At 40.5% G+C, this 26,802-nt stretch overlaps 1 protein-coding gene across 3 annotated transcripts in view; it reads left to right on the top strand.

Moving 5' to 3' along the window:
- Positions 1-8,422, top strand: part of crhr1 (corticotropin releasing hormone receptor 1) — a 121,088-nt gene extending 112,666 nt beyond the window's left edge. Inside the window, exons 14-15 of one of the 3 annotated variants that reach the window (XR_008963816.1) lie at positions 884-1,129; positions 1,363-8,422. Coding sequence is in view for 1 of the 3 variants with exons in the window: in XM_057345583.1 (XP_057201566.1) it covers positions 884-1,024 (141 nt within the window). In the remaining 2 variants the exon portion in view is untranslated. Of the gene's footprint in view, positions 1-883 lie in introns of all 3 variants that reach the window. The other 2 variants (XR_008963815.1, XM_057345583.1) reach the window with 2 other exon arrangements.
- The last annotated feature ends 18,380 nt before the right edge of the window (positions 8,423-26,802 follow it).

Raw genomic sequence — 26,802 nt, 5'->3', positions numbered from 1 at the left:
CCATGATTTTACTACAGTTACCATCGTTTACTATGGTTTTTACAAAAACATGGTTATTTTGTGATAACCATTGTTTTACTAGAGTAACCATGTTTTTTTGGTTTTAACTGTAGTAAAACCATGGTCAATTTTCGCAAGGGCACAAACACATACTCGCACTCTCTTAATGTGTTCGCGAGCGTACGCGTACAGCCAAACGCACAGCCTTGCAAAGTATACTTCCTTCAAATCCTACGCGGGTTTTGATGCATGCGCATTACGACATATTGCAATACCTCTCCGGTCCTACAGGGGTCAGGTTTTCTTCTACTGCCTTGAATCGATGCGCCCAGGACACGGTTGCCACCTGGTGGTTAAACTAATTACTGCAAGAAATGGAATGCACATGCACGACTTGCGTACTTTGTATGCGAGGTAACATAATTACCGGCAGTTTGCGTACAGTACGCGCGTACTATTTTGATGATGAAATTTGCGTCACGTCCACTGTAAGCTGTCCCTCGCGTACGCGTGAAAAGGTAAAAAAAACTATACTTCAGGCTTAACACACACAAATCAGATTATATGATGCATTTAGTCCTGTTAACATAACATTACCCTTTATATAGATTAATACTGAAATACATACTGTGTGTTTCTACTGTGACTAATGTATATAATTTTTATTAAAGCGGCAATTTTTACAAATTTTACAAATACCGTCTCTTTACCTTATCATGATTCTCAACAGTAAGTTTATAATTATGATTTATATCTTGAGCTGTTGGTGTGATTTTGTAGGAAAACATGAGAGTTTAAAGGCATGCTGACTTCAAAATTACAATTAGGCCTAGTTTGTATGGTTTTTCCAGACTTTTTTCACCATTGTCTATTTCATCCTTAGGTGCGGTCAGCTGTGCGTAAGCGCTGGCATCGCTGGCAGGACAAGCACTCCATCCGGGCGCGCGTGGCTCGGGCCATGTCTATTCCTACATCCCCCACGCGAGTCAGCTTCCACAGCATCAAACAGTCGTCCGCTGTCTGACCTCAGCAGAAGTGGTGTGTTCGTTTTCATTTCTTGTGTACCATCCTCAGCTAACCCTCCACACCTTTTCCAGAACCCAGGGATAACAGCTAAGGGCCAAACAGGGTATGATCCTCCTCTGAAACACACATGAACAACAACTGCGTACACAGACAGTAAAGGCCGCCTCCTGAGAACACAAGCGCTGGTGGTCTTATTCAGAAAGGAAAGATAAAGGTGGTGCAGGTGATGAATACATACAGTCAGGGTGTATTTTGTTAAATGGCCAAAGTTATAATACACATCCTCCTCTCATCCTGATCACCTGATAGAAGAAGTTATTCCTAACTCTTTTCCAGAACTCGGATCGGATTATGATAATATGGAAGACAACATGGCCAAAAGTGCAAACATCACATCTTTGGGATGAGTTTAAACACAGACTGTCAGACTCCTGCTACCCAACATCAGTGACCTTCAGACCCTCTAAACAGGAGCAAATCCCAGGAGCTATGTTGTGGAAAGCGTCTCAAAATCACAGATGCTGTTATAGCACCAAAGAGAGGACCAACCATTTATTAATGCGTACGGTTTTGGGAATGAAAGTGTGTTCTGGTGTCCACATATATTTGGTGTATTAGTTGTAGGTGTTAGTGGTTTTAATAGAATCACATAAAAAGACTAAAACAGCAATTTCCGTTAAAAATAATTGGAAACCTGACTGATTTCAACAAACTGCATACGTCTCGGATTTCTCTGTGAATGCTATTTATCGATATAGACTGTTTTAACTGGATATGACGGACGTAAATATCATAGGCTTTTCTTTAGGTTATTCAGATTGTGATTATATATTTTTGTTACACTTTCCTTGCTGCTCTATGGTGTCCAAATGATTGCGAATAGTGATCCCAGTCGTTCCCAAAAAACCCATCTGTGATTAAACTGACCCAACATGGAAGACTCGGCGCTTTGAAATTACGAGTGAATCTATTGCTGTATTGTGCAATTCCTTTGGGACAAAATGTTGTAAACAATTTCTACAAAGATGAGCGGTATATGTTGATGTTTCCATGCTTGTTTGCATCCTGGGACTCAAGGATCTACGAACCCCAGGGAAATAAGGAAGGAAGCTCACAGGAACAGAAGACCTTCACGAAACGCTCTTGAGATGAACGACCCACAAGCTAAACACACAACGCATTCTTTGAAATAATGGATCAAGAACAACGCTAGATTTATCTTGCATTTGAAGTGAAGCAGGCGATTGAACGTATTCAATTATCTGTTTCTGTGTACACACTTTTATTCTATAAATTCGCATATTTCCAAGCAGAGATGATTGGGGCACTAGATGCCAGCAAAACTGGATTGTGGAGACAAGCTCTTCAAAATGACTCTAAGTTGTGGATATTTTATGTTTGGATTGCACTGACATCTGCTCTGCACAACAGCCTTAAAAACCTCCATGATATATTACAATCAAGCTACATTTTGACATTTATGGTAGTGCTATTGTTAATGATGTCATAGTGTTAGGTGTTGAATTCTGGACAGCAGGGAAATCACATATTCTTAATCATTATTTCTGTCTTGTTCTTACGTAAAAATGTCTAAATCTGGTAACACTTTACGATAAGGTGATATTAGTTAACATTAGTAAATGCAATAGCAAACATTAGCTAACAATGAACAATTTCGTTTTTCAGCATTTATTAATCCTTGTCAATGTTAGTTCATGTCAATGCATTTATTCATGTTAGGTCATGGTGCATTAACTAATGTTAACAGTGACAACGTTTGGTTTTAATAATGTATTAGTAAATGCTGAAATTAACATTAAATGTTGTAGAAGTATTGTTCATTGTTAGTTCATGTTAGCTAATGCATTAACTAATTGTTAACAAATAGCACCTTATTGTAAAGCGTTACCCAAAATCTATGATGGTTGGGTCAAATATGGAGACTTTCTGGGTTTTCAATGCTTGGGTTTGTTCATATTTTACTCAACAATAGGTTGAAACAACCCAACATTTTTTAGAGTGTGCTTAAAATCAAGACAGAAATACTCATTTGTTTTGGCAGGGGACCATTTGTTTTTTTCTCCTATCCTCTCCGTAAAGCTTTTTTTTTGTGTGTAAAAACGTCTCTAAATTATCTTTTTTTGTGGTGATCTAGGACCAGATTCTCCGTTTCATCTAATGTCAGCTTCAGCAAAATTTGCTTCTACCCAATGAGCGAGTCAAAACACATTTTGAGCTTTTTTGACATCCATCCTTGTGCTGAAATTCTCGTTAAGCCTGAGCCACCAATGACCGTGTCCTGTGACCGCTCACTGCTGACTCGGCACTAAAAAGCAGATACGATGCCTTTTGTGCTGCACGGATTCAATCAATCACATCTGATAGGGATAGAATGAGAGCAAGGTTATTTAAAAAAACTGACTCAGGACCTTCATATGCCTCTGTGCTCTCTGACCTTCTCAACACACTTGTGCTTGAATTGTATAAAGTCTTCAGCATATCCAGCTTTAAAGGGATGGTTCACCCAAAAATGTAAATCATTTACACACCCTCTTGTCATTTCAAACCTGTACGACGTTTTTACTTCGGCAGAACACAAAAAAAGTATATTTTGAAGAATGTTGGTAACCGAGGAATTGTGGTACTGTTTTGTATGGACAAAACCAATGCTAGTAAATGAGTACCGCCGTTGTTCGGTTACCAACATTCTTCAAAATATCTTCTTTTGTGTTCTGCAGAAGAAAGAAAGATTTTTCATTTTTGGGTGAACTATCCCTTTAACATGCACTTCATCCGTGCTTTTTGTGGACATGTCTAGAATCGCCATATGTATGATATACTGTAGCCATCTAGTTATGTACATATAAGAGTTGTACTAAGCTAGCATTGTGGAGTTTGTTATTTTATGTATAGCAATGTCTATTATGACCAATCTCATGTTTCTGCAAGTAAACAGGAAAACACGGTCTGTTTTAATGTTTTTAGTATGGTACTAAGACTAATACAGTGTCTTGACCAGGGGCGATACACTAATGCTGTGTCACACCAAACGCAAACAATCGCGTTCCTCGCTCTTTATTACTTCACGTGAGTGGCACGAGCTGACAAATATTTTCACATTTACATTTATTCATTTTATCCAAAGCGACTTACAAGTTGTGTAAACAATGGAAGCAATTGGGTCAACATTAGGACAACAAAAAGCATAAGTGCAATAAAACATAGCTCTGTACACTGTAGTAGGCTTTGTGAGACAAGTTTTTTTTTATATAGATAGAGTAGAAAAGATATAGAATTCACAAATGATCGGTCAGGTGCTGACGGAAGAGATGTGTTTTCAGCCGATTCTTAAAGATGGCCACAGAATCTGCTGATCTTGTAGCAGCAGGCAGATCATTCCACAAATGTGGAACCGATCCAGAGAAGGTTCGTGAGAGCGATATTTTTACCTTTTTGGGATGGAATCACAAGACGTTGTTCATTTGCAGAGCGTAAGGATCTGGCGGGTACATAAGTCTGCATTAGTGAATGAAGATGGGGGGTGCCAAACCTGTGGTGGTCTTGTAGGCCAGGAGCAGAATCTTGAATTTGATGCGAGCGACTATTGGGAGCCAATGTAACTTAATGAAGCGAGGGGTGACGTGTGCTCTCTTCGGTTCATTGAAGACCACTCTTGCTTCTGCATTCTGGATTATCTGCAGAGGTTTTGTTGTGCAAGCAGGAAGTCCAGCTAGTAGCGCATTGCAATAGACCAGTCTGGACGGAACAAGAGCCTGGACTAGGACCAGCGTAGCATGCTCGGATAGGAAAAGTCTAATTTTCCTGATGTTGTAGAGGATGAATCTACAGGATCGAGTGGTGCTGGCAACCTGATCTGTGAAGTTTAGCTGATCATTGATCACCTCTCCCAGGTTTCTGGCCATTCTGGAAGATGTGATGGTTGATGAGCCCAGTTGAATGGAGAAGTTGTGATGGATCCTAGGGTGGGATGGGATTACAAGCAGTTCTGTTTTTGCAAGGTTCAGCTGCAAGTGATGGTCCTTCATCCAGAGCGAAATGTCGCTCAGGCATGCTGAAATGCGTGCAGAAACAGTCGGATCATCAGGCTGAAATGACAGGTGGAGTTGTGTGTCATCCGCATAGCAGTGATAGGAAAAGCCATGTTTCCGAATGACAGAGCCAAGGGATGTCATGTATACAGAAAAGAGCAACGGCCCAAGCACTGAGCCCTGAGGCACCCCTGTATCGAGATGTTGGGACTCAGAGACCTCAGGTTACTCTAAATGACCTACCTGAGAGGTAAGACCTGAACCATTGTAGCACCATTCCGGAGACACCCATAGCCTTGAGGGTCGACAGGAGGATGTGGTGGTTAACGGTGTCAAAGGTGGCAGATAGATGCAGTAGGATGAGTACAGATGAGTTCGAGGCAGTTCTTGCCAGTTTTAGGGCTTCAATGACAGAGAGCAGGTTGTTATGCATGAGAAAGGGGGAGAGCTGGTTACAAACAACACGCTCAAGAGATTTGGCAATGAAGGGGAGGAGAGATACCGGTCTGTAGTTATCTAACAGTGCAGGATTAAGAATGGCAAGTTTTTCAACTTGCACGGAAGATGCAATTGACGCAAGTTTGCATTGACTTTGTATGTAATTTACTCACGCAAATTGCTTAATTCGCGTTTGGTGTGAACACTATAAATTTCCATCATTAAGCAGTTTTCTCTGTTAGCGCGGAAAGTTAAAACATTTTATTCTCTATCACTGTTTCATAGCATTTACTTTTCTGTTTAGCACAATATTACTGATTTAAGAGGCCTGTAATGAAATCCAGCCAAAAATGCCAGTGATAAAATAAACAATTATCACATTCAATTCAGTTAAAATAGCAAGCATGATTCAATCGCTTTATAAATGAATATTAAATATTTAAAAGGAAACTAAAAATAACTGATCGCTGAATAGCAAAGCTCTAAGATGCAGCAATGAGACGTATAACGGAAAGCAGAGGAGCTTTGCTTACTCGTACAACTTTAATTCTGTTTGCCAGTGCATGTGAAATACTGTCACCTCAGGTCAGATTTAGCAGTGCTGGCCTCAGGGCTTCATAGCACAGACATATTACATTAGCCTTTGCCTCACTATTTAAAGCACTTTATAGTAAACAGCTTTCACAATTGAAACAGGGTTACAGGTAAAAATGCCCTCTAAAGAGACATAGGTACAATATATACATAGTATATTATCTAAATTTGTGACGTGTAGTGAATTAGATGTTTGCTGGAGCCGTAGTCTAGTGTCCATTAGTGTGTGCAGTGTCTAATCTATTCATGTACCACAGTAATAACAGTAAGATAATTCCATGTATATTTTAAAGAATCATTCATTTCAATATGGAAAAGTAGCGCCACAGTTTTTAGATCAAGAACATTACATGTAGATTCTTACTGCTGGTTTTACTAATGTTCTTTCTCAGAACTGAGGATTTTTTAATCAAGCTCTTATTTCATGTTAAAATATGTGGGATTTAACCCAAAGTCCTTCTGCAACTTTTATGATATGAATGATACATCGTGCTTGTTGAGGAGAGGTGCTGTTACTTTTCTAGTCAGATTTGCTATGTTGAACATGAGGATGATAAAAATGTAAAAGAAAAACCAAGGAAATTCGGTTGTCTTAAGTGGGACTGTGCCGTGGGCTCTTTTGATTTGTTCCTAAAAGTAATCGACAAGGGCGAGCACTGCTTTCGTTCTCTTCAGAAAGCCAAAACCCAACATGATTTCATGGGAGAACGTAACATTTTACATATTGGTGGTTTTGAATGAGAATCAGACAAAAACGTACGATTACAGGAGCAATTTGGAGATTTTAGCAGCCTAGTGGTGAGATTGTGAATTGCAACCAATGGCTCACACCCCCCTCCCTTTTGAAGCACTACAACAGCTCTGACAGGACAAATTTGTTGTCGCGTTTTCGCTTCTTTGCCGTAGAAGATAGCGTATTTACAAAACGCGCTCTGTAGAGCAGTTTATCTGTTTAGGGCTACTGTAGAAACAACATGGAGAATTCCATGTAAGGGGACCAGCGGTGTATATAGATAGAAATAGCTCATTCCAAGGTAATAAAAACTTAACGCTGCATTATGTAAGGTCTTTATACACCTCTGAAGACATAGTTATGTATATTATACAACATTTCTGTCAATAGATCCTCCTAAATATTACACACGCAGCACCTTTAATAGACAAAAGCATGAATGAAGGTCCACACCTAAACCTAATATCACTGGGCGAATGCAGATTGAAATAAATCATACAAATTAAATCATACGAATTATGCACCTTGTAAAATAGTTACGAATTTCCGTGAAGCAAGTGTTTTGCAAAACCTTGATATTTTTGCAATTCCAGATGGTTATACTATGGATTTACAGCAAAAGATAAAAAGTTTTTATCTGAGATTCTGTGACCTCTATGCAGTAGCCTACTATTTTCTGCTACTGAATTATTTGATTTATCTTGCTTTTTGGTTTTGGCTTTTGTTTGAAAATTTGGTCACGTGACCACCATACAATAGCCATCATATATCATTCCATAGCAAACGTTGTCCTCCATACAGCGAGGTTCCATCCGGTTCCTCAAACATGCCTTAAAGATACACAAAGACAGTTTCTTCTTATGACTCATGATTTAATAACATACTTCTAATGCACAAAAGTAAAGATTCAGACTCGTTCTTGGTCAGGTCAGTGTATGTATCCTGCGTACAGGTTTCAGTATTATTTTGATCTGTTAATGTTATCTCTTCTGTAAGTGAAGTAACGTGGAGAGTGCTTTTCTCACCCCTTGATTTCTCAGAAGCAACACTGCTGTCCGTTTCTGTTATTTATTTTGCTCTCCAAAGTCGTGGCATGTAGAGAGGGGCAGAACAAGTACATGCATCGTAGCTGTATTTGTAACATAATGTCAATAAGAGTTCTTTTTTGGGTATTTCTGTTGTGTTTTGTCGCTCATGTGAAAGTGTACAAAAGAAAGTATTTATTTATACATATATGGCACAGAAAATATATATTTATCTCACTATTTAAATAAAGGTCAGAATACACAAGCCCGCGCACGTGACTCATGTACGTATATCCATAACATTAATGTCCAGAATGGGTAAAAAATGTAAATGTGTCTTGCTTTTTCGTGAATCTGTGAGACAATCTTGCCATTTTCTGTCATATTCTGCAGAGCTTCGAGAACATTCTATTTATTACTTTTGTTTCTCTTTATTTTATGACTATGTTTGATGTTTGAGAGAATTTAGGAACTGTACAGAAATGTATATGAATCAACTACACAACGAGTCAAATGTTGAAGGCATACTGTGCTGATCAAGATGTGCATTAAATAGTTTTTCCTTTTCTAAAATGTCGTGGTATGTTTACATGCACACATGCTGTACTACAGTAGGTTGAAAACACAAGTCACCTGCAGGATATCAAGTTCTTCGAAAGGTGAAAGCTATTGAGTTTGATCCCTTACATATGTCATTACATCATGTTTGAGAGGCATGTATAGAAATGCTCTAATCCTTCTTTATGTTCAATTGACATATGAGCTCTCTGCGGATACATTTTGTTAAGGATAAAGTTCTAATCTTCACAAAACAAAGTGAGGAGAAAAACGATCTGTCAAATGATAGTAAAGTATTTGTTTTCCTCTTCCATATAAATAGCTTTTTGTCTGGTTCATGGCTCAAAATAGCATCTCTTCAGTGTTACCTACATGCTCAGGTTCCCCGGGTGTTTCTCATTATAATGAAAAGCGCTCTATTATTTTAACACCTTTTTCATAGAAAGGGGTCCTGTAGCATTTCACATCTCTCTGCTTTCATGCTTTTCCGACAGCGTACAAACAACTGGTTTGGATTCCTGTGCTGAAGAAAGAGTTGCATGCCTACCAGCTGAGACCATCGATAACAAAGTCCGCCTTTAACTGAATCCAAGAACATTCAGATGTCCTTCAAGGTGTAAAAGCACCCTAAAAGGCCCAGCTATCAGAAGTACTGTCAGCACAAGTACTATCAAGCCAAACCAGAATAAAGAACATTGCATTGAAGGACAGGTGAAAGCTCTTTCGTTCCAAAAACGGAAAGGTTACTTATATTTTGAAGGTACCAACACCCAAATGTTTCGGACATTTTTTGGGAAATAACACCTGGCATTGAGAAATCCTTCAACTTGTAGCTTTCTTGTGTAATATTCATCATGTGGTGGAGTGTTGTAATACTGGAATTGAGATTTTTATTTACAATAGAAGTCAAAAATCATTTTTTGGTATCAGACACACACAGGATAGTGAGTTTATCTGTAGTCCATCAAACACATTTCGCTGTAATAATTGTAACTAAGTAGCCCTGAAAGATCAACACTGCATAGATCAAGGGGAAATTGTGATAAAATGTTTTAAATGGGTCATGTAAGGTTGGGTTTCATTCCAAATGTAATAAATGTCCCCAGACAGGACCCATTAGTATAAAATGTATAAACCGATGTGGACGGTTTTGATTTTATTTGTTTGATTAACCTGACATGAGACTCTGGATGGATTTGTTTGGCATGATTACAGGTGCAGTAATGCTTTTGCAAACAATCTTCTTTAATAGCAATAATTATAATGGCGCTGGCGTTCGAAAAACATTGAAGCCGCCGACATATAAAAATGGATCCAGAGAAAACTAGCAGATTGTTTACTCATAACTAATATCTGCACACGGTTTCACTTTAATGCCAAATTTTTTGTTTAATGCCAATGTCTTTTTTTCGATGCATAGTAATTTAGCTACAATACAAAGCCGATGCAATGGACTTCATCCACGACTGGAAGAATTTAAAGGGCTTCTATATCTGTTGTATGAGGTTTGACAAACTACTGCTTGAGAACTTCAGTCATTCATAACAGATCCAAGTTCTTGGCTTAAGACGGGCTGTAGAGCTCCACCCGAAAGGTTTGTTTCCCTGACATTTATGCTGCATTATTGTAATTGTTTGTATCTGCTGCTGTTTAACTCAGATCTGGTTGAAGTTCCACCTAAATGGTTCCCTTGTAATTACCTTAAAGGGATAGTTCAACCAAAATAAATACAGTGTATTTGTCATTTATTTACCCTCATGTTGTTCAAAACCTGTATGACCGTGGAACACAAAAGGAGACATTCTGAGAAACATCTTGGTGGTTTTGTGGTCATACAATGGAAGTCAATGGGGTCCAGTGTCGTTTGGTTATCAACGTTCTTCAAAATAAGTCAGGTCTGGAATGACATGAGGATGAATAAATGACTAAATAATTTTCTTTTTGGGTGAACTGTCCCATTTATAAAAGACTTAAAATCAGTGAAGAGTTGAGATTTGAACAATAGGACCTCACCCAAGACTAAAATGCTGACAAGAATATGGGATGAGCTCTGGATATGTTACAGTTTGAGAAGATAAATCCCCTTCAAAGACCTTCAAATCGTTTTCACCAGATCTACCAAAAATCTCAAACAGAAGAAGTCTTGATGAAAAGATAAGTAATACAATCAACTTCATAAGAACTACTTATTTCACATTTCCAAGGCAACTACATACCTTAATAGAACCTCAATAAAATAAATGCAAGGTCAGAAGTGTGTGGGTGTATAGAACAGCTTCTGTTTTAACAAGAATCAAACTAAACTCTCAGTTTAGATTAACAGTCACGAAATGTATGAAACATGAGCAGGCAGAATGAGCATATGTTCCCTGACAATCAGGATTCATGTGGAACCAAGATTTAAAAGTCTTGCTCTGGTTGAAATCGTGATGTGCCAAGTTTTTCATCTGCTGTACATGAGGCTGTGGAATCGTGAATGGCGGCAGTTAAAAGTGTAGTTTATTTTGGTGCGTTGTATACATCGTTTTTTTTTGTTGTTCAAATGTACACAAACATCTATTCTATGTGATATTCTGACAGCCTTGTTTTTTCCAGTTAAAATTTTGAGTCATTTACAGAGGAAAAATGCTGGTTTTATCTGAAAACAAAATGTTAATCTTTTAAAACGATACATCTACCAAAAAATAGAATTCATTTATTCATCCTGATGTCATTCAAAACCTTTCATCTGTGGAACACAAAAGAAGATATTTTGTGTCTATATACAATGGAAGTGAATGGGGGCCAACATTGTTTGGTTACTAACATTCTTCAAAATATCTTGAGGAATTGAGAAAAAGTCATACAGTCTTGACATGAGGATGACTAAATGAAGAAGGAAGTTTAATTTCTGGGTCTTTTAAAACTGGATTTGGGTGGTTAGAGAACATTTTTCCTGAAATATAAATATTAAAAAGTGCCATAAAATTTGCACTAATGACCGTATGCAGTCTGTTAATAAAAAATAATGACAAGGCTCCATTAAACCTGATCTTTTTTTATAGTATCTAAACTGTTATTCTAACCTAATTGTCATCTTCAGCAGATGGTTTGCAGAAGATTATTACAAAATGGGAAGCAGAAATAGAAGGTAATGAATTTTGAAAGTCTTTGGGTTTTCAGTTCGAAAAATTTGTCTAATTGTTTCTTGCTTAACCTGACTTGATATTCTAGCATCAGACTGAATTTACAGCAGATGTTATAATAATCTGAGCAAATTGGAAAATTCTGGGCAGTCATAAAAATATCCAAGATCAGAAATCTGACATTGATGTGACAGCATTTTGATTTGTCCCTCGCACATTACAAGACTTCACATACAGTATATCTGTCAACACAGAGATGAGGGTGAATTAATATTTAATGCTTAATGTCACCCTGTAAACATGCACATCAACTGAAAATATGCAGCGTGTTTTGTGTAAATTCACTTCTGGGGATCTTAGCATACATTTGGGACACATTTAAATGCTCTAATGCATTGAACAGTCCCTAGTGCCTGCTTGATGTTATAACTGGTGTCTGTGCCCAAAGTACGCAATGTCCTCTGAAACATCCAGAGAGAAAGATGATGACTTCCTGTTTATTTCATCATAATTCATTTGATCAGATTGTTGTAAAATTTGCCAGCAATTAGCATGTCACGAAGCCAGTAAACAAATATTAATGTTCTCCCGGTGTAAATCTCTTTAAATGTGTACAATAATGCTTAGACGTCCAGTGTTTAAACTAAAATCATGTAGTGCTCTGAAAATGTTTCATTCTCTTGTTTTCTTTTTAAGGTGCATGTAGTGTGTTTGTGTATGAAAACAGGCATTCACATGAGGCAAAAAATCTTACGCTTTCTTTGTATGTATTTGGTGATGGGGGATTTGAAGGCATTATAACAAATGGCAGCTGGGACTGGTTTACCCCAAGGGGTTTCTCACATCATGTAAGAGGGGATTTTACAGCTGTGCTGGGGCAGGTTGGTCCCTTTACACAATTTTCAATATCACTCCACATTTCAATTATCAACTGTTTCTTTTTATTGTCTCCTTCATGATATATTGTATGACATATCATTCTAAATTCGTATCTGAACATACACTATATCGTTAAATGCACAATTTTACTATTAAGTCTGGTTTCTTGCTATAGCTGATTTTATTCTGGCACAGGTGATCTTACAAGTTCCTTACGGAACAGCTTCAGCTGTTTTCTTTTCTCTGAGGGTCACCTTTACCTGACCTATTTCAGTTTTCACCTCTGAAGAGGAAATGTATTAATAGCCAGTTGTTCTACTGCACCTCCACATTTATATTTAAACTTCTGTCCAGAAAAGGACGAGACTCGAGATGGCAGATTCACTTATGATTCCAGTATGTGACGTAACATCCGTTGAAATTTAGTGAACACTTCTCATGCAAGCGCAGACATTGTATTGTATTGTATTATATTATATCATATTAATAATTGTGTAAAGGTGTTTTATGGTGTGACAGCAAAAAATGTGAAAAAAAACAATATAGATAAATCTCTTATGCTATTTTATATTATAAATATAAAATAATGTATTGTTAACAGCTTTTTTTCTACATTTTTGATATATCACACAATAGGAAAAATATATTTCATAAAGTAGCCCAATCCGTCCCCTCCCTCCCTCTCTCCCTCTCTCTCTCTCTCTCCCTCTCTCTTTCCCTCTCTCCCTCCCTCCCTCCCTCTCTCCCTCCCTCCCTCCCTCTCTCTCTCCCTCCCTCCCTCCCTCTCTCTCTCCTCTCTCCTCGGTCCCTGCCCTCCCACTCGCCCTCCCTCCCTCGCCTCCCTCCCTCCCTCCTCCCCTCTCTCTCTCTCTCTCTCTGCTCTCTCTCTCATTCGGTCGATCTTTTCCTTTCTTTTTTCTTCTGCCCGTCTCCTCTTCTCTCTCGCGCCTCCCCTCCTCTCTCATCTCCCTTCCCTCTCCCTCTCTCTCTCTCCCTCCCTCTCTCTCTCTCTCTCTGCTCAGAGCTGTAGCCATGAGAAGGTTAAATGCTCAGAGCGCAGGCCTTACCATGAAAACATCTCTTATCTGTCTGACAACCCCAAACACCCTGCTTACGTTTTAGTGGGCATACTGCCTCTTAGATTAAATTGCTGTGGTTGGTCGATAGCTGCAGATGGGGAATGTCAGATAATCCTGTGAGGCTTCGAGAGAAGAGCTGGTTCACAGGAAGTCAGGTCTGGTATAGCGTGAGAGAGTAACAGTCATATTGTTAGAGCTTGTTTGGGGTCTCTGAGGTGTGTATTCAATTTTACACTGCCACAGCACCAAACTGCTTGTTATATCAACTATAAACTATATTTGTGACCCTGGACCACAAAACCAGTTATAAGTAGCACGGGTATATTTGTAGCAATAGCCAACAATACATTGTGGGTCAAAATTATCGATTTTTATTTTATGCCAAAAATCATTTGGATATTAGGTAATGATTATGTTCCATGATATTTTCAAAATTTCTTAATGTAAATATATAAAAACTTTTTAAACAAATTTTTGAGTGGATGCAGCAAAATCGCGAACAAATAACTTCACTTGCTGCGCCCCGCTCTTTGGAAATTACCCAGTCAAGTTTGTTATCTATGTAAAGCTTAGAATGTCTACTTTCGGGTTCATCTATTATCTACAACATCATTACAGCGGTAATCCAATAGAGAGCATTAAAACAAACCTGTTTCTGCTTAGCAACAGACTGCTACAGCGCCTCTGATGATCAATTTTAAAGGCGATTATCTCAATATTTAGATTTTTTGCACCCTCAGATTCCAGATTTTCAAATAGTTTCATCTCAGCCAAATATTGTCCTTTCCTAACAAACCATACATTAATAGAAAGATTATGTTTCTTCAGCTTTCAGATGATGTGTGAATCTCAATTTAAAAAAAAAATTGGTTTTATGGTCCAGGGTCACATTTAGTCGTGATTAAGCTATGACCATTATTAATAATAAATATAATTATTTGTGGAATACTTTTTATGGAAGCATGAGACCTTGCGCTGTGGTCATTTGGTTTCTGTGTAAATAAGGGGTATAGAAAGACCCTGGTAAATAACTGCAACTTGTTGCTTTAATGTCTGGAAATTGATAGAACTTTCATAAAAAACTGTTTTACTTCAGATGTTTAGTATTACTATTAAAACCTCTTTCTTGAAGAGATCACCCAACAATGAAATAAAAAAATTCTGCCTTCGTGTATTTATTCTCATATCATTTTGAACCCACGTAACTTTTCTTCTTTAACCTTTCTTCTCATTTGTACAATTTAGTAAGATTTGCTTCCATGTCAGTGGTGTTTAGGTTTAGGGGCGCTATATTGTTTTTTGTAATAATTTGTTTTCACAACTCAAATTGTGTTTCAACAAATTAGCCAATTTGTAAAATAGACTAGTTATGAATTTCTGTGAAAAAAAGGGTGGACTGTGTGGAGAACAACCCCCATGTTGATAAGTCTGATAGATTTAAACAAATGATGGGATCATATTTATGTGAACTATCTCCTGACATGTTATGATAGAATTTAACATCCAGCCTTCCAAGTCCGACAAATATTCAATAAAGCATTTGTCAATCCAGCAAGTTAAACACCTCAGATGATTGTTCAGGTGAGCGGCTCATTTCAAGCTGCACTAGGTTTTCTGTTAAGGTGTGAAACCTCAGGAGACGCTGGTGAACAAACCACAGATTTTTTTTTTACTGTGGCTGTTTTATATAACGCCATACAGTCATGATGGATTAACATTGGCTGTGGTCCTTAGGAAAAATTAAGAAACAAGGGATAGATGTGCCTTTGATGGAGGTCATATTAACATGAGCTGTAAAGGATTTAACCAAGGTGGCTAGACGTTGCATTTTTGTAGCTCAGATAAAAAATGAGTCATGTACTATAAATCTACCTTGTTGGCACAGTGAAAAGTAATTATTGTACATGACACTGTTAAATGATATATGTTGGAATAGAAAATGCCAACAGCAATGCCTATGCCTTATTAAATGGTATTGTTGTCTATAGTTAAAAAATTACATAAATGAATGTTTCTCTGTTTAATCTACTCTTAAAGATGCAAAGGACCGACAATCGAATACAATTTTTTAACGTTAAACAACTATTAGATCAGATAATCTCAGGTCTCTTTCCTTCATCTGTAAACAACAAGAGCTATAAAAACATTGTGTCAGTATAGAGGCGTTTGCATTACACAATAAGTTTTGTCAGGTTTTAACAGAAATTGCCAACGCTAAGGTTTATTGTTTTTATACATATACTGTATAAGGTTATAAATATACCAAGATACACTAAACCACTTAGAGACTACTTTAAGCCAGGCAAATCCTCAGAAGGTAAATTATAATTCCCATGCGGCATGAGTTCTGGATTTGGTCTGTATGTTCCACAAACCGTGCATGTTTGTATCTTCTCTTTACCCCGCCTCTCTGAAACATGCAGATTTTTTACAAAGCTCAACGCTCTGAAAAGCAAGGTGTGCTATGATTGGCCAGTTAACCAGTGCGTAGTGATTGGTTGAATACTGCAAGCGTGTGACAGAAATGTAACGCCTCTTACCATATTTGGAACATCAGGTTCCAACGCAATTGTACTGACAGGTACACCCACCTTACTTGTGTATACATTTGGGCGGTCTTAGGGCGGTTTCACATTAGCACTTTTGGTGCGCACCCGGGTTCGATTAACGTCATAGTTCTGTTCGTTTGGGTGAACGCTGTCTTCTGAACCCGGGTGCGCACCCGCGAACTGTACCCGAGTCCGCTTAAAAAGGGAGGTGTGGGGTGCGGTTCATGTGAACTCCAGTACGCTTCACTGCTGATATGAACGCAATCGTACCACAGCACGGAAGTGAACCGCTATTGATGACGTAAAACGCATGCTTTTCGTGCATGTGCTTGTGTATGCTACATCCATTTTGTCGCCTTGTCGCCTTCATAGCGGTAACCCAGCAACATGAGTACATGGCCGCCGCTTGATGACGAAAGCGCACCGCGGTTTGTATGCAAAAATTACAATGTGAACACAGACCAGTGGGGGAGGGAGGAGGGGGGAGAAATCGAACTAGGGTTCGATCCAGGCAACCGAACTAGATGTGAAAGCGGCCTTAGTCAAATCATACCATGAACTGATGTAGATTTGTGGGGGTGTGGTTACACGAGGCGTTTCAGGCAGGTCTGGGTGAGCATTCGCTTTTAGACAGAATGCATCTTTTGTTCCGACACTTTCATTTTTGCAATTTTACGTGTCTAATATGTGCATGGGCAACTTATAACACACCAAAGGCACAGAAAAACACATATTCGCGCCATATGACCCCTTTAACAGTGATCCTAAGGAGAGAGATGAAAGGATTAGAGAAATAGACTTTGTCTTGAAGTACATTAACTAATTTGCTGTCAGTATAATTTCAGCTCAAACCCTCTTTATATTCAACCCTAGCAAGTTGAATATACTCATAGAGTCGGAATAAGAATCTCTCAAAAACTTCAAAACAAGTCTAATCACTTAACTTAACTTCACAATGAATGAACTTTTGCATTAAAGTTTGTAGTTGCAAGTAGGACAAAGTCAGATTTTAAATTAAAAGTGTTATTGTTTCATTTAGCAGTTTCAATTGAATAGGCTAATGACAATGAAGGATCATTATAGCATTACAGAGATTGAACGGGCTTAACAGCTCCCAGATTGCTTTGCATGGGACTGGATGGGAAAAGTTTATGTTAGAGAGTGAAACTTTAATTCTTGTGTTTGTGTTTTGTGCGGTTGTGATGTGGTTGGTTTGTTAAGCTGTTAAAATATCTGTTCTGCTTTAAAAGTGCTATAGAGAAAATTCTGCGTCACTTTTTAATATCATATTACTTTAGCGAAACCTGAAGGATCACATTACAGAAATGCATTGCATTTTACTCTGTTTTTTTGGGGGGGGGTTTCCCAGATGAAAACTTAAGTGCCTTTGTTTGGGGCAACAACTGGGAATATTGAAAGAACACAGACATACCGTAAAGGTAAAACGTGTCATTACTTTCTCTCTAGGAAGTGAGTCAAATGGGCAGTTACATAAGTAGAAATAAATACCACCTGCTGTACTAATAACATACACTATAGACAAGCTCGACGTCTGAGCCTACACTGAGTTCTTATTACTCGTGGTACTTTGGTACAGCTAAATGCCCCTCTGTTGTGATTTGGGCCACTCCTCAATCCTCTTGCCAAAACAACTATTTTTATTTGTAGATGTTCCTTTGTGTAGAGAAGAGAGCATAGGATAAATAATTAGATGAACAGAATGTACATTTCAATATTGCATTGACCCTCAAGCTGTGTTACTTTTAGTTGCCAAGGAATGAGTGATTACTTTAATGCGTCACAACAAGATAAAAGTGTTCATTTCCTCCTAAACAGAGACAGTGAACCTAGATGCTTTTAGTCCTTAATGGCAAGCTACCTCTTTGATCCGTGTGGTCATCATGGGTCATCATGACATTTTCCTCATCGTAGTGCATTTCACTTGTCAATCTGAGCACCGTTGTGGACTTTGGCCTATGGATCTACAAAACTGCTGTGGTGACAATCACAAAGCTATTTCTGCCCATTACTCGAGCTGATGATTTTATAGATAAAGTGCCTCGTTCGGCTTTTAACTGTATCAGGAAAGGTCCACGGAGACACTTTCTGTCACTGTAATCATGCTTCACATGGCACAAATCAATACTGTAAACAGCCGGAGATGACTGTTTTAGCACTTGCAGCCAGGCTGAAGCTTCAGTCATTTGAAATTCAGCACAGAGATGTGAGCACATTATCCTCCCATTTAAGCTAGTGTCTAATATTACCTTAGCTCAAATTAAATCACATGCCAATTGAATCCCATAAGTAAGAATAAATTATTATGTTTTAATTTTTGTGGATGCCCTGCAGTACAAAATCAATCCATTGCCTTCATTCATATAAAATATTTTATTGCACTGTTCAGGATCCACAACACAGGTGAACAGATGTTCCCTTTCTGTCAGTCTCTCGACGTTGTGTCAAGCCGACAGATGGGGTTCGCTCTTGAGAACCTATCAACTTCTGACTAGTTTAGAAAAGGCCAATGAAATTGGCGAATGAAATTTGCATGCCTGCAAATGCAATGCTGCATTCATTCACCTTTTGTTCTTCGGAGCCTTCACACTGATCGACTTCGAGACTTCAATCTCTACGCCGAATTACTGCTGGAATCTTATGACCTGGTGCAGCGGATGGTCCCTTTCTGCAGCGACTTCCCCTGGGCATCTCGGCAGTTCCAGAAGTGTTCGAGTTTTTTTCTGTAAAAGAGCAAATTTCTCCAGCGTGGCATGTCCCGCTGTTCTAATGGGTGAAAAACACTCATCAAGGAGGGGGACGGACACGATGTCTGCTTCCAGTACGCTGGGGCAGATGTTGTGGATACGTACTGCCCACACTGCGGGCGGTTGATGATTCAGATGTTGCATCACAGGTGGCTGTGTTCCCACAGGACTCAGCCACCACCTCGTCTGCTCCCCGTTCCGTGACGGCAGGACTACGGCCCTGCCGCCTGCTACGGCAAGCAGCGAGGGTAATATGAGGATTACTGTGAGCGTTTATCCGCCAGCCACTGGCTCACGGACCGTTCGCACCTCATCTCGCTCGTCTGACCGTTCCCCAGGAGACGGTCCCACCATCTTGTTCCTCAAACACGTATTCGGACACGATGCGTGATGATGAGATGTCTCTTGCAGCATCGGGGGGTGACGTACTGCCATCCAACTCCGATGATTCGTTGGGCTCCCTCCCTCGGGGGGGTCGAGCCCAGGAAGAAGCGGACGTTGAAATGTCAGCCATGCTTTCCCGGGCCGCTGTGAGCGTTGGCTTGCAGTGCCCGCACTGCCTCTCCCAGGGCTCGCGGCTGGCTACATGGTGCCTCAGGGTTGAGCGTGGCTCCAAGCCGCGCCCGCCCCCAGTGCCGTGTTTACGAGGAACTTAGTAAGACCTGGAATGCCCCCTTTCCGGCACGTTCACGTCAAACAAAGTTCTGTCACCCTCTCTTCCCTCGAGGGTGAGGCAGCTAGAGGATACATCGATGTCCCCCAGATGGCCGCTGCCTGCGGGCACGAGTGCACCGCGGTGGCACACTCCACCTGGGGGGCTCGACCTAGACTCCCGTCCAAAGCATGTGGGGTCTCGGCATCTCTGGTGTCGAGAGCTTACATTGCGGCGGACCAAGCTGCCTCCTCTCTCCACGCTATGGCTCCTGCCAGACCAAGGCGTTGAGAGAGCTCCACGAGGGTAAGACCGACCCAGCGCTTATGCAGGAACTCCGCGCCGCCACCGACCTCGCTCTACGGGTGACCAAGGTGACCGCGCGGGCCCTGGGTCGGGCGATGTCCACACTTGTGGTCCATGAGAGACACCTCTGGCCGAACATTGCACAGATGAGTAACGTCGAGAAGGTCCGCTTTCTCGACGCACCCATCTCGCAAGGGGGGGGGGGCTGTTTGGAGATACTGTCGAGCCGCAGTTCTCAACAGTAAAGAAGCAGACAGAGGATATCAAGCATATCCTCCCCCGCCGCGACTCGGCCGCCCTCGGCCGTCGAGTCCCGTGCAATGTCTGCTTCCCAGCAGCCCTGGTCCTCTTCGACGCCCTCCGGCTCTGGCGCCCCCACTCAGGCGGCCCCCCCAGAAGAGACATCGAAGAGGAGACCATCGCCCCATCAGCAGCCGTGGCGAAAGCGGCCCTCATGGAAAGACCCCAGGGAGATCGAGAATACCATCGGGCCCGACCCCAGCCACTCCATCGCTGGGGGATTGGAGAGGGACAGTTCCTGCCCCGTCTCACCACCTGCTGCCCCCTCCGCAATCGCCAGGCAGGAAAAACAGCAGAGCCGATCTCCTCCCTGGGGGCCTTCCCCCGGCAAGGGATCCGTATTGCTGGCCATCGAACCACCCCCCGCGGGGGCGAAGAAGATCAAACCCCTAGTCCCCCTGTCTCGGTTCCTGGGCGCTTGGCTCAGCTTCCCAGGCCGTCAGGCTGGCTAGGGAGGACGATCAGTCTCGGCTACGCGATCCAGTTTGCCAGACACCCTCCCAAGTTCGGGGCATCCTCTCTACCTCAGTGAGAGGTGGGGATGCGCCCGTGCTTTGGGCCGAGGTTGCCACCCTTGTGGTGAAGGGAGCGATCGAGCCCGTCCTACCAGCCGAGATGTTCAACGGGTTTTACAGCCCATACTTCATTGTCCCAAGAAAGGCGGGGGGCTGCGCCCCATCCTAGATCTGCATGCCCTGAACAAGCACCTACACAAGCTGCCATTCAGGAGGATCACTCAGAAGCGCATCCTGACTTCTTTTAGATGTCAGGACTGGTTCTTGGCAATCGACCTGAAGGACGCGTACTTTCATGTCTCGATCCTCCCTCGACATCGGCCGTTCCTACGGTTCGCTTTCGAGGGGCGGGCATATCAGTACAGGGTCCTCCCCTTCGGTCTTTCCCTGTCCCCACGTGTCTTCACGAAGATCGTGGAAGCCGCCCTCCTTCCCCTCAGGGAAAGAGGTTTGCGGGTACTGAACTATCTAGATGACTGGCTCATCTTGGCACACTCGCGAGATCTGTTGTGTACACACAGGGACCTGGTGCTCCGGCACCTAGATCGATTGGGGCTACAGGTCAACTGCGAAAAGAGCAAGCTCTCCCCTGTGCAGAGCATCCTCTTTCTCGGTATGGAACTCGACTCGATCTCCATGACAGCGCGACTGACTACAGAGCGTGCCCAGTCAGTGTTGAACTGCCTGAAGGTTCTCAGGCAGTCAGCGGTTCCCCTGAAACAATTTCAGAGGCTCCTGGGATACATGGCATCCTTGGCGGGGGTGGTCCCCCTTGGGTTGATGCACATGCGACCGCTCCAACACTGGCTGCAGAGTCGGGTTCCTTGGAGAGCGTGGCACACCGGCAGCAGGCGTATGGTCATCACGCCTGTCTGCCGACGCACCCTGACCCCCTGGTCTTCCATGACCTTTTTGCGAACAGGAGTCCCCCTAGGGCTGGTGTCAAGGCACGTCGTGACGACGGATGCCTCCCTGCAGGGTTGGGGTGCCGTGTGCAATGGGCACGCAGTGTCGGGGCGGTGGACGGGCCCCCGCCTGCATTGGCATATCAACTGCCTAGAGTTGTGGGCTGTGCTACTTGCACTGAGGAGGTTACAACCTCTCGTGCGGGGCAAGCACCTGCTGGTCCGGACGAACAGCACAGCTGCCATGGCATATATCAATCGTCAGGGTGGCGTTCGCTCACGGCAGCTAACACGACTCACCCGACGCCTCCTCCTTTGGAGTCAGCAGGTGATCCGCTCCCTGCAAGCCACACACATCCCAGGCATCCTGAACCAGACAGCCGACGCGCTCTCTCGTCAGTCGACGCCTTGTGGAGAGTGGCGACTCCATCCCCGTTCAGTCCAGCTCATTTGGGAGCAGTTTGGCCAGGCACAGGTGGACGGGACGAGAAGATCCTGAGTGGCCCACCCCCTGTGTGGTTGGGACATTACTCAGGCTAGGGCCTAGGCGGCTATATGCCCATAAGTGGCGCCTCTTCTCGTCCTGGTGCTCTTCTCGAAGAGAAGACCCATGGAGTTGCTCGATCGGGAACATGCTGTTCCTTCCTCAAAAAAGACTGGAGAGTAACCTCTCCCCCCTCCACACTGGGAGTATATGTAGCCGCTACGTCCGCTCATCACGACCCAGTTGCTGGGAAGCCTCTGGAACAACACGACCTGGTCATTAGGTGCCCCTCTGCAACATTATTAGAAAACATGGTATAAGCTTCCACTGTTATGCAGATGCTACTCAACTATATATCTCATCAAGACCAGATGATTCCTTCCAGATATCCAAATGCAGAGTGCATTCAAGCATTCACCTTTTGTGGGTATTTGCATCGAGGGCTTGTACATCCTCCTAAGATGTTTATGTATTTTTCTTTCTCTTTTTGTTAAATAAAAAATGTTTAATTTATTAAAGCTGTACTATTATATAGTGATATGGGCAATTCCAACATTATGGACGTGACATTTTGCGTTATGGACGTGACATAAAAATGCTCAGAGAATGAATTTGTTACAAATACATTGAACCATCTGTTTATATTTTACTAAACCCTTGTTGATAGAGTCTTAACATAAAAAATGTCAGTCTATGAACAAATTTTCTATTTTAAAAAAGGGAAATAAACATGCGTTATGGATGTGACAAAAAAAGGACACATTTTTTGGGAGACGACAAACTTTTTAGGATTTCTGTGAAATAAAATGCACAATCCTGAAGCAATAATACCCAATTAATGGAGAAGGGATGCCTCTTTATAGAACATAAAATAGTTACTTTATATTAATTTTCATGTGTCCATTTATGAGGAATATGTAGCGTTATGGATGTGACAATCCTGAAAATGGCACTTACCTGACTATGAAAAATCATGCACTAAAAATAAAACAAATGCTTTACAAATTTGGAGATCTCACATAGGTATTTGAACCACCAAATGTTAATATCTGTGTCGTTACCAAAGTAAAAACCGTTGGTAAAAACTTTATTTTTTCATGGTAAGGTTGACGTGCTTTTTATTATGCACTTTGTCTTTTTAAACACAAGTGAAAAGGTAAAAACAGTTGTTGAGTCTGATATTTCACAAACTTAAGAATTCAGGCATTTAAACCTTTGTGGTCAAATAAAAACCAATGACGCTTTAAGTTTAAAGGGATAGTTCACCCCAAAATTTAAATTCTTGAATCGTTTACTCATCCTCGTGTCATTCCAAACATGGATGACTTTCTTTCCTCTGTGTAACACAAAAGAAGATATTTTGAGAAATGTCTCAGTTTATGTGTGTCTATACAATGGAAGTCAACAGGGGAAAGTAATGTTTGTGACCAATATTTTTTTAAATATCTTCTTTTTTTTCTGCAGAAGAAAGAAAGCCATGCAGGTTTGGAAGCTCGGTCGATGTTGCAGTAAGTACAAATTTAGAAGTAATAAATCTAAATCTGAAACTCATTTTCATCAAGCTCTTAGATGTGAAATTGTACCAATCGTTTAGCCCATACATGAAAAGTATGATTGCACTTTAAAATCTGATTTCTTCCATTTTTATTGTTATGCAGTTTTCTTTTCTGCCGTATTTCTGCAGCGTTCCACAATCATCTTGGTACCTGTTGCCTGAATACAGTATATCTTATCTCCAAAAAGACCATCACCTCTGGACGTAATCCTCATACAATCTGACACACTCTTGACACCAAATGCTATTGGGTTATGGTATCTAAACCACAGCTTCATGCATGTCCAATACCATCAGTTCTCACAAAAGCACACACACAGCCATCTCAGGAGAGAAATCACTTTGGGGAGGCCACAAGTCAATGTCCAGGCCATTGGTGATGGTTTAAAGAGAGAAAAAAGGAGACAAAGAAGAAAAGGCGAGGCGAGTAAAGTGCTGTTAAGATATTTTTAAAGAAAGGTCAGTGCCTTAATCATATATCTTTTGACGATTTTTAACAGACGGCGATCTCTGTTCAGAAGTCAAAATAGGCATCCAGGGAAATGATACTAAGAAGATATTTGCATTTGAAAGCCAGCGTTTGAGAAAGTAAACATGTTTTTCTCTCTCTTTTTGAGTCAATGGCTGCAGGGCTGAACCGAATCTACGATGGCACAAAAACATGGGGGAAAAGTCCAAGAAGAGAAAATATCCCCCAGTATTCACCGGCATGCCTTAGAATGACTGACAGATGGAGGAAACAGGTATGCAAAGCTCAAAAATAGCCTCTAGTGCATAATTTGTAACATTAAAGCAGCAAAATATGTTGAACGTCTGTACAAAATATTGCCAGAATATATTATTATTGGCATGCATTGCCTTTATTCAGACTTGCTCGGGTATCGAATCCTTTCTTTTTGTTTATAAAAAGAAATGCCGCAGGTAGAGCTAAGCTACAATTGGCAAAATCCTAGGAAAGGGAAACAAGTCTGCTGGTATAAAAGTGTAAATCCCAGCGTGTTATTTGCATAGTTGGGTTATTCTACAAAATCTGAGCCATTTCATATAAATGTAAAGTTCATTGATCGTTTAAAATATGTCCTGTGTTTTAACATGCACATGATTAATTAGCCTACAGGCAAATTAAGAGCACAAATCACAAAATATTTTAGTGGTCATGAAAATGTATTAAGATTTAGCATATTAATAATGCATTCATCTGATAAATCATGACACTTCATCTACAGGAAAGTAAATGTAAGTTCAAGTGAATGCTTCTAAAAGTAAAAAGTATTGGTATTGGTATTGGTATCGATATCGGCAATACTGGCACTGCATTTACTTGGTATCGGATCGATACCAAATTTTACAGTATTGCCCACCACTAATGTCTATCCTTGAATTACTTAACTAATCACGGTTGATATATGATACAGAAGGTAATTAGTAATTAAAAACTTTTAGAGAGAATCATTTGTACAGTAATCTAATAACACTATTGAATATGTAATTAGTAACTAGTAATTAATTTCTTTTTCAGAGTAACTTGCTCAACACTGTACTGTGTTACAGTTTGTGTTGAGTGCATTTATATCTGTTGGGCCATTGTGTCATGCACTTACACCTCAACATTGAACACACAAACTTCAACCATGGTAACCATCAAAAACCACCATTCATTAAAAAAACTCTAAACACAACAGATAACTAACAGTGACAACGATATTAAAGCATATATTAAGCCAGCAAGAACTAAAACACTAATCTTTATAAGAAACACAGAATTGAACATGCTGCAATGCATCTTGGGAATTTTCAAACTCTTGCAATATTGTTTGTTCAGAACACGCTGTTTTGTAAGTTGGGCAAACTTTCTGACACATTTTGTCTAAAAACTTGAGAAGCTAAGTCCAGTCAAAGAAATTAGCTTTGTTAGAAACAGGGTTAGGCTAATTTTGTTTAGTATGTGCAAAACTATCAATTGACTCCTTTAACAAAAAATTATATGTTCAAGTTACTTATTTATCTTTGTAGGAAGAACATATTGCAAGTTAGAATTTTTACAGTGTACAGTTATACAAGTACAGTATAAGTACAGTTATAAATACATTCAGAAAAACTGAAAATAATGTGGGAGTGGTCCCTTAATATTTTTCAGTGGCTGTATATGAAATGAAAAAAAAGTATAAAAACAAAAAACAGCTTTAAAAAGGTTATGTTGAGTGTATTTCTTTCCAAATATTCATCTTAAATACGGTTTAAAGGGAAATGCCAAACACCGCTACAAACTTCATATGGATTTACCATGTCATCAGCAAAAGGAAGCGGTCATTATTGATTAACCTTTAAACGCCAGCTCCCAAAAGAATCATATTACAGTCAAGCTGAGCCGCTCCTCTTTCTTCTACAAAAGCAGCGGTTTTGTGAATCTTTCAGAGACATGTGGCACGGCACAACAGCACAGAAGGAAATGCGGCAGTCTTCATTATCCGACGATGAGCCACTGGAGAATGACCTTTTAAACATGTGCGGGAAGAGATTAATTCATATGTCAGAGGAGTCTGGAAACCTCAGGCTAGATTACACAGCCATGTGTGAAGAGGAACATCACATTCTGTTGAGCCTCTATCAAATGTAAAATGTGTGAATTTCAGCCTGAAGCAGAATCAATAGTTAAAATTTACTGACAATAGCATCAAACAGACAAGCTTTAAAACTTTTCTTTTTTGCTCAGAAGTTGCTCTTTGATAGCTCACGATCGAGTTTTTCACGCACTTTATCAAGTTATTTTATGTTTCTTAAAGGTCCAGTGTATAAAATTTAGTGGTGAGGTCGCGAATTGCAAACCACGGCTCACTCCACCCCTCCCTTTTGAAGCACTATATGGTGGCTGACACAGGACTAAGATGTCGTCACGTTTTCGCTTCTTTGACAAAGGGGATAACATATTTATGAAACACGTTTTTTAGAGCAGTTTGTCCTTTTAGGGCTACTGTAGAACCAACATGGCGAATTGCATGTAAGGGGACCCGCGGTGTATATAGATAGAAATAGCTCATTTTAAGGTATTTAAAACATAACGCTTCATTATGTAAGATCTTTATACACCTCTGAAGACATAGTTATGTATATTATATTGCATTTCTGTCAATAGATCCTCCAAAAAATCACACATTGGACCTTTAAATGATCAACCTTGTCTCAGATGCTTCTAAAATGTTTTAGGCAAATAAAAGTAAATTTGAATGAGACAATTATTGAGTTAAAAAAAATGACACTGTTCTAT

The sequence above is a fragment of the Triplophysa rosa genome, linkage group LG11, assembly GCF_024868665.1.
Source record: "Triplophysa rosa linkage group LG11, Trosa_1v2, whole genome shotgun sequence".
In the NCBI taxonomy this organism is placed as follows: Eukaryota; Metazoa; Chordata; class Actinopteri; order Cypriniformes; family Nemacheilidae; genus Triplophysa; species Triplophysa rosa.
The sequence above is the reverse complement of the archived record's forward strand: the minus strand, read 5'-3'. Positions and strand labels throughout refer to the sequence as shown.